This window comes from Macrobrachium nipponense, chromosome 4, assembly GCF_015104395.2.
Source record: "Macrobrachium nipponense isolate FS-2020 chromosome 4, ASM1510439v2, whole genome shotgun sequence".
Lineage (NCBI taxonomy): Eukaryota > Metazoa > Arthropoda > Malacostraca > Decapoda > Palaemonidae > Macrobrachium > Macrobrachium nipponense.
Genome location: NC_061100.1, coordinates 83,162,224 through 83,169,650, shown reverse-complemented (window position 1 = coordinate 83,169,650; position 7,427 = coordinate 83,162,224). Strand labels below are relative to the sequence as shown.

Here is a 7,427-nt window from a genome sequence, read left to right as displayed (position 1 = left end):
CGACCACAACATCAAAACTAAGCACAGTAGCACCAACGACAACCACAACAGTAGCACCAACCACTACCACTGCAGCTACAACAACCACAACAATTCCACCAACAACTACAAAACCAGAAACAACAACTACGTCTGCATTAACAACAACCACGGCCTCAGTAACTCCAACAACTTCACGATGAAATCAAAGTGGTATCATTATTACAAGAAAACGACATCGGTGAAGTTGTGAAAGTGGTTTCGTGACAAATCAGTTGTAATTTGATTAGTGATTTTCTGTAACCTCTTATTGTTTAAGCAACTAAATAATTCCCTTCTCGAGTCCTCTCATCTAGGTGAGAGAAGATTCCATGCACGTATGCATTAGATTTGTATGAGCATAATAAACTTGGCTAACGCCACACCATCAAGATTTTCTTGCATCCTTACTAAAAATAACATAATCAGTTTTAAAGCAACATTTTCGCTTAAATATGCAACATTTTTGGCAACAAGTGATGTGATGAGAGTTGCCACGAAGAAAATTTAAATGTAAATTCGTTGAAGCACTAGCTCTTTGCTGCCAGCCAGAGGGGAAATGCAGCATATAAATTACTGCCAGTATTTTCAAAAAGGGTTAAGTGATTAGACATTTGTTTTTTGATATTCTGAAGATCTTGATTTGTTCCTGATAAATCAGGGCGCCAGGACTGTAGTCAGAAGTCGAAATATTAATGTCTGATGCATAAAGGATTTGGAACTTTCTTATTTCCATTTCACTCAACTAGACTTCTTTACAATTTTCTCCCATTTATATTAAATTCCATGCATTAATTGTTTCACTTCCGTGAATCCTTTTATTTCCATCCTACCTCTATTATTTGAATCCATTTTCCGCTGCCTGAATGATGCAGCCCCATCCATTCTGATAATTCTTGTTCAATCTTCCTTTTAAATCATCTGTCGTACCCATCATTTTGAGACTTTTTTTTTTTTTTTCTTCATGTCTTCTACCAGCTTTAATTTAAAATGTAATCTTAGACGCCTCTTTAGAATTTCCTTACTAACTTTGATTAAAACTTATGCGATAATTGGTTTAAACTGGAAACTAGTAATTATAAGTGAAGCAGGATGAGATATACAACCCAAAACCACAACACTTCTGTAAGACTGAAAGGAATTTTTGAAATTATTATCATTATTATTTTTTTGCTCATTATTATTATTATTATTATTATTATTATTTTTTTTTTTTTTTTTTTTTTTATTTTTTTTTTTTTTTTTTTTTTTTTGTTTTTTTTTTTTTTTTTTTTTTTTTTTTTTTGCTCTATCACAGTCCTCCAATTCGACTGGGTGGTATTTATAGTGTGGGGTTCCGGGTTGCATCCTGCCTCCTTAGGAGTTCATCACTTTTCTTACTATGTGCGCCGTTTCTAGGATCACACTCTTCTGCATGAGTCCTGGAGCTACTTCAGCGTCTAGTTTTTCTAGATTCCTTTTCAGGGATCTTGGGATCGTGCCTAGTACTCCTATGATTATGGGTACGATTTCCACTGGCATATCCCATATTCTACTTATTTCTATTTTCAGATCTTGATACTTATCCATTTTTTCCCTCTCTTTCTCTTCAACTCTGGTGTCCCATGGTATTGCGACATCAATGAGTGATACTTTCTTCTTGACTTTGTCAATCAACGTCACGTCTGGTCTATTTGCACGTATCACCCTATCCGTTCTGATACCATAGTCCCTGAGGATCTTTGCCTGATCGTTTTCTATCACTCCCTCTGGTTGGTGCTTGTACCACTATTACTGCAAGGTAGCTGATGTTTCTTGCACAGACTCCAGTGGAGGGCTTTTGCCACTGAATCATGCCTCTTTTTGTACTGGTTCTGTGCAAGTGCCGGGCATTCGCTTGCTATGTGGTTTATGGTTTCATTTTTCGTATTGCACTTCCTACATTTGGGAGAGATGTTATTTCCGTCTATCGTTCTTTGAATATATCTGGTTCTTAGGGCCTGATCTTGTGCCGCAGTTATCATTCCTTCAGTTTCCTTCTTTAGCTCTCCCCTCTGTAGCCATTGCCATGTGTCATCACTGGCTAGTTCTTTAGTCTGTCTCATGTATTGTCCGTGCATTGGTTTGTTGTGCCAGTCCTCTGTTCTGTCTGTCATTCTCCTGTCTCTGTATATTTCTGGGTCTTCGTCTACTTTTATTAGTCCTTCTTCCCATGCACTCTTTAGCCACTCGTCTTCACTGGTTTTCAGATATTGCCCTAGTGCTCTGTTCTCGATGTTGACGCAGTCCTCTATACTTAGTAGTCCTCTCCCTCCTTCCTTTCGTGTTATGTATAGTCTGTCCGTATTTGCTCTTGGGTGTAGTGCTTTGTGTATTGTCATATGTTTCCTGGTTTTTTTCTGAATCCTATGCTGCGGAGTTCTACCTTCGTCCATTCCACTATTCCTGCACTGTATCTGATTACTGGCACTGCCCATGTGTTTATGGCTTTTATCATATTTCCAACGTTGAGTTTTGACTTGAGTATCGCCTTGAGTCTCTGCATATATTCTTTCCTGATCGTGTCCTTCATCTCTCGGTGTTTTATATCCCCTCCTTCCATTATTCCCAGGTATTTGTATCCTGTCTCATCTATGTGTTTGATGTTGCTCCCATCTGGTAGTTTTATCCCTTCAGTTCTCGTTACTTTGCCTTTTTTGTATGTTGACTAAGGCGCATTTTTCTATTCCAAACTCCATCCTGATGTCCCCAGATACAATCCTTACAGTCTGGATTAGGGTATCTATTTCCTTGATGCTCTTACCATACAGCTTGATGTCGTCCATGAACATCAGATGGTTGATCTGTTGCTCTTTTCTTGAGTTGGTACCAGCATCCATCTTCTGTAGTACTTTTGTCATGGGAATCATGGCTACTGCGAAAAGTAGTGGGGACAGTGAGTCGCCTTGGAAGATCCCTCTCCTGATATTAACCTCTGCTAGTCTTATTCCAGAGCTTGTAAGTATTGTATTCCAGTTGCGCATTATATTTTTGAGGAAGCTGATGGTGTTTTCCTCTGCCCCATATATTTTCAGGCATTCTATTAGCCATCATGTCGAAGGCTTTCTTATAGTCTATCCATGCCATGCTTAGGTTGGTTTTCCTTCTCCTACTGTTCTTCATTACCATTTTGTCTATCAGGAGCTGGTCTTTTATGCCCCATACACTTCCTTCTGCAGCCTTTCTGTTGGTGGGGGATGGTGTTTGTCTCCTCTCAGTAATTGTATAGCCTTTCACTGATGATACCTATTAGTAACTTCCACATTTTTGGTAGGCAGTTGATAGACCTGTAGTTACTGGCTATATTTCCCTTACTCTAGTCTTTTTGTACTAAGGATGTTCTTCCTGTGGTCATCCATTTGGGTACATGGTGATTTGAGATACAATGCTGGAGTTGTTCTGCTAATCGTGGGTGTAGGGCCTTGAAGTTTTTGAGCCAGTATCCATGGACTTCATCAGGAAATGGGGCTTTCCAGTTTGGCATTTTCTTTAGTTGGTGCTTGACTGTGTCTGTCGTGATCTCTGTGAATCTTTGCTTTATTCTCCCTGTTTCTTCTTCCTTAACTTTCTGGAGCCATGTTGCATGTTTGTTGTGTGATACCGGATTGCTCCATATGTTTTCCCAGAGTCTCTTACTTGGTTCGGCTTCAGGAATTTCTGGGTGGTTGTCTTCCCCTCTTAGTTGGCTGTATAGTCTTTTCTGGTTGGTTTCGAATAGTTTGTTCTGTTGGTATCCCTTATTCCTGTTCATGTATCGTTGGATCTTATGTGCTTTGGCCTTAAGCCTCTGTTTTACATCTTCTATTGTGTTATTTAGTCCCCTCTCTTGTACTTTGTATTTCTCGTTGAGTTCATCCCTTGTTTTCTTGCTTCTTAGCCTTTTTTCTGCCATCTCTTTCAGTTTATTCAAGTCAGATCTCATCACCATGATTTGCTTTACCAGGCGCCTTTTCCAAGGAGGTTGCTGTTTTGGTTTCTGTTGGGTTGGTTGTGCTGGTGGTGTTGGTGTTTGAATCCCTATCTGGTCTGCTACTAATCTTGCTCCTGCATTTGCCAAGTTATTTGTTTCTGTGATACTGGTGGTGTGTATTATGCCCATTATTTCATTGACCTCACTTGTTTTCTCCCTTAAAAATCTTGGTGTTGTAGGCTTTCATGGAGGGGATCTTTGTTCTCTCTGTATCTGGCTCCATCCATGTCTAATCTTTTCTACCCATTCCGTCCTCTCTGTTTTACTTCCGTCGATGTTTCTTCGTGTGTCGTTGTTTGATACCTCATCATCCCTGTCATCTTCTTGTGGGCAATCGTCTCTCAGTTCGTCTTCGTGTAATTCGTTGTCGTGTGACATTTCCCTTTCCAGTTCTTCTCTTTCTGTTAGGGAGAGCCAGTTCTTTTTCTTTATGTGCCTTACTTGGTCTGCCAGCCTCTGCTCTGTTTGGGAGGTGTTATTATTATTATTATTTATTATATTATTATTTATTATTATTATTTATTATTATTATTATTATTATTATCATTATTATTATTATTATAATAATTTTTTATATTCCTAGGTATTTGTATCCCGTCTCATCTATTGTTTGATGTTGCTCTCATCTGGTAGCTTTATTATTATCATTATAATTATTATTATTATTATTATTATTTATTATTATATTATTTTATTTTTATTATTATTATTATTATTATTATTATATGAAGGTAGGAGACCCTCTCTCAAACATGTTTTGTTAAAGATGATGGCAGCATCAGTGGAATTGATTTTATATATGGTCTTTTCAATTCTCCTTATTATTCTCTTCTCATCAGGGCTGATATTTGCTAATAGCTGGCCAATGTTCATATCTTGGTTAAAGAAATGTTTTCTAAAAATACTAATTTATTGTATGATAACAAAAGTGGTTAATAAATCTTAGTCTAAGGCGTAATGGAATTCCAACGTTTCCAACTGTATCATCGGTTCATCTTCAAGGAAAGGTGAGCGTGAACTGATTGGAATTGGGTCGTTCGGCGGTATTTATTGTGTCCCTGGTGCTCTGTCTGATGGGCGCTGCGTTTTCATTGGCTGAACAGAGGATTAAGTCCCTGAGTCAAGCCGTCTTGCAGAGGTGGAAGCTCGCACTGCTCTTCGCGTGCGGGCCCTGGAGACTGGGAGCGTAGTATTGGGCAGGGGCACCTGATTGGTCCGTTCGATCGGCACTATGGTGCCGGCGGGCGGCGCCCTACGTGCCACCGTCGGGAGGAGTGAAGTCTATTGAGTGGTGTTGAGGCTGGGTCTCTCCTTCCTGATGTGTAGGGCCTCCAAGAGGCGGAGGCGACGGTGGTCTGCCGCCTTATCAATAATACCAATATTAGGAATAATGTCCTTCCGAGTTATCCTGGTATTGTGGATGTTTTTTGCATGGTTATGGATGGCGCCTTCCTGAGCGTGGCAGTATATCCTCTTGGAAAATCGCATCATTGTCATACCAATGTAGGCGCCGGGGCATTCCCAGACAGGGTATTTGTATTGGTAGACAACTAGTTTTCTTGAGAGGGTCCTGCATCACGGGGCTGGGTTGTTTTTCATAATCAGGCCACTAGTCTTCTTGCTTTTATAGTAAATGATCTATTTTACTTTTTTCGCAGGGTCCGTGGGGGAGACGTTCCTTTCGATGATGTTACGAAGGACTCGCTCGTCCTCTTTGTATTTCTTGTGAAATACTCCCTTGTAAAAGAGAGTGACGTCTTCAAGAGTGGCGGGGCGACGCTCCTGCTGGTACCACTTATCGATGTTTCTGCAAATGGCTTTTTCGATGTCCCGGTTGGAATACCCGTTGTTAATTAGAATTTGGGCAACATGTTCTAATTCAGTGTGCGTGTCCTTCCACGAAGAGCAGTGTGAGAGAGCTCTCTTGATGAAGGCGCTGATTGCAGTGCGTTTGTATCTCTCTGGACACTCGCTCTTGCCATTCAGCACATGCCCAGTTCCCAGGTTCGTGGGTTTCGTATACACTTGTGTTTACGAAAGCATTCTTCTTGTTGCCTGACGAGGACGTCAAGGAAGGGGAGGCGACGGTCACGGCAATGCTCGATGGTGAAGTTGAGTCTGCTGTGGTCGTGGAAGGCTTGTCGCAGGGCGGCTGCTCTATTTCTTCTTCCACCGTGTTGGCACTGATGAAGGTGTCGTCAATATATCGGACGTACATAGACGGTTTCTCGATGGTGGCGAATACCCGACGTTCTACAGCACCCATGTAGAAGTTCGTGAAAAGTACTCCGAGGGGAGAACCCATCGCTACACTGTCTTTTTGCGTGTACATCTCCTTGACACCTGTGCCCGAGGTACAGTGTCGCATTCAATTGCAGAGTGATCCTGGCACCTACCCAGAGAAGGTAGCCAGCCTGATCTCTGCCAGTAGAACTAACCCTCTAACCCCTAGAAATGGTGATACTAACCCTCACTTAAATATAATTACCTCATTACATTTCCATCCTGGTAATGCACTAACCACTCATCATCCTCACGCACCATTACCTCACCTCATGTATTTTAACAATTCCTGCGACACATCACTGCTGTGCGTACCACACTCTGGAATGGTTGCGTCTTCATTTAACTATATTGAGTAGGTTAGGCTAATGATTTAGTACCAGGGCATTAGGTTAGTAGCAAGTATAATTTTCAAGTAACCTATTCTAGGGGTAGAGTAGACTGTCGTCACAGACAACCCGTAGTTATTACTTAGGCTAGATTACATCACTACATTAAGTTAGTACACTTAGCATCTTTGCCTATAAGTTAGGTAGGCCATTGTAGTCAGCTGTATCGCTGCTCTAAAAACTTCAAGTTAGAGTAGGAGAACTGGGTAGTTGAGGCGATCAACTTATTTAAGCCAAGACCTTCACGCCCGAAAGGGAGTGAATGCCTTCTTAACAGGGGGAGCTGCTACGTTTATAGAACGCCTCGCCTTCCCAGCAGAGTTTTAGTGATATTAATTATAAAAGAAGCATCCATGCTTTCTCCTAAAGCAACTGATGTTGGGAGAGAGAGCATGTCGTAGGGAGGTATTTCCGGTCTGACGGAAGCTTAGGGTAAGAGAGGCAAGTCACTAGAGTAGCTAGGCTTCGAAATGGATCTTAGGGACCTCTTCAATAAGACCTCTTTTTCCTTCCCAATTTGCTGGCTGTGGTGATCACTTTTCAGGCAATGCCCGAGGCGGTATTTGGAAGTCCCGTGATACGAAGACAATCAGAATCTCCCTCAGTCGACTGCGAGACGTACCCATTACAGATGTCCCGCCGGCCAGCCTCCCAGACTTAAGCCTATCGTCTCGGCGTACTGGCGGGCACGAACCCCAGACCTGAACAAGTCAGGCCGCATTCTTCCACAACGATACACTGAATATTGC

At 41.5% G+C, this 7,427-nt stretch overlaps 1 protein-coding gene across 1 annotated transcript in view; it reads left to right on the top strand.

Moving 5' to 3' along the window:
- LOC135211661 (integumentary mucin C.1-like) overlaps positions 1–406 on the top strand; it is a 2,356-nt gene extending 1,950 nt beyond the window's left edge. Inside the window, exon 3 of the mRNA XM_064244927.1 lies at positions 1–406. This exon is cut by the window's left edge and continues 465 nt beyond it. Within this exon, the coding sequence (XP_064100997.1) occupies positions 1–182 (182 nt within the window). The 3' untranslated portion in view covers positions 183–406.
- Positions 407–7,427: the final 7,021 nt, after the last annotated feature.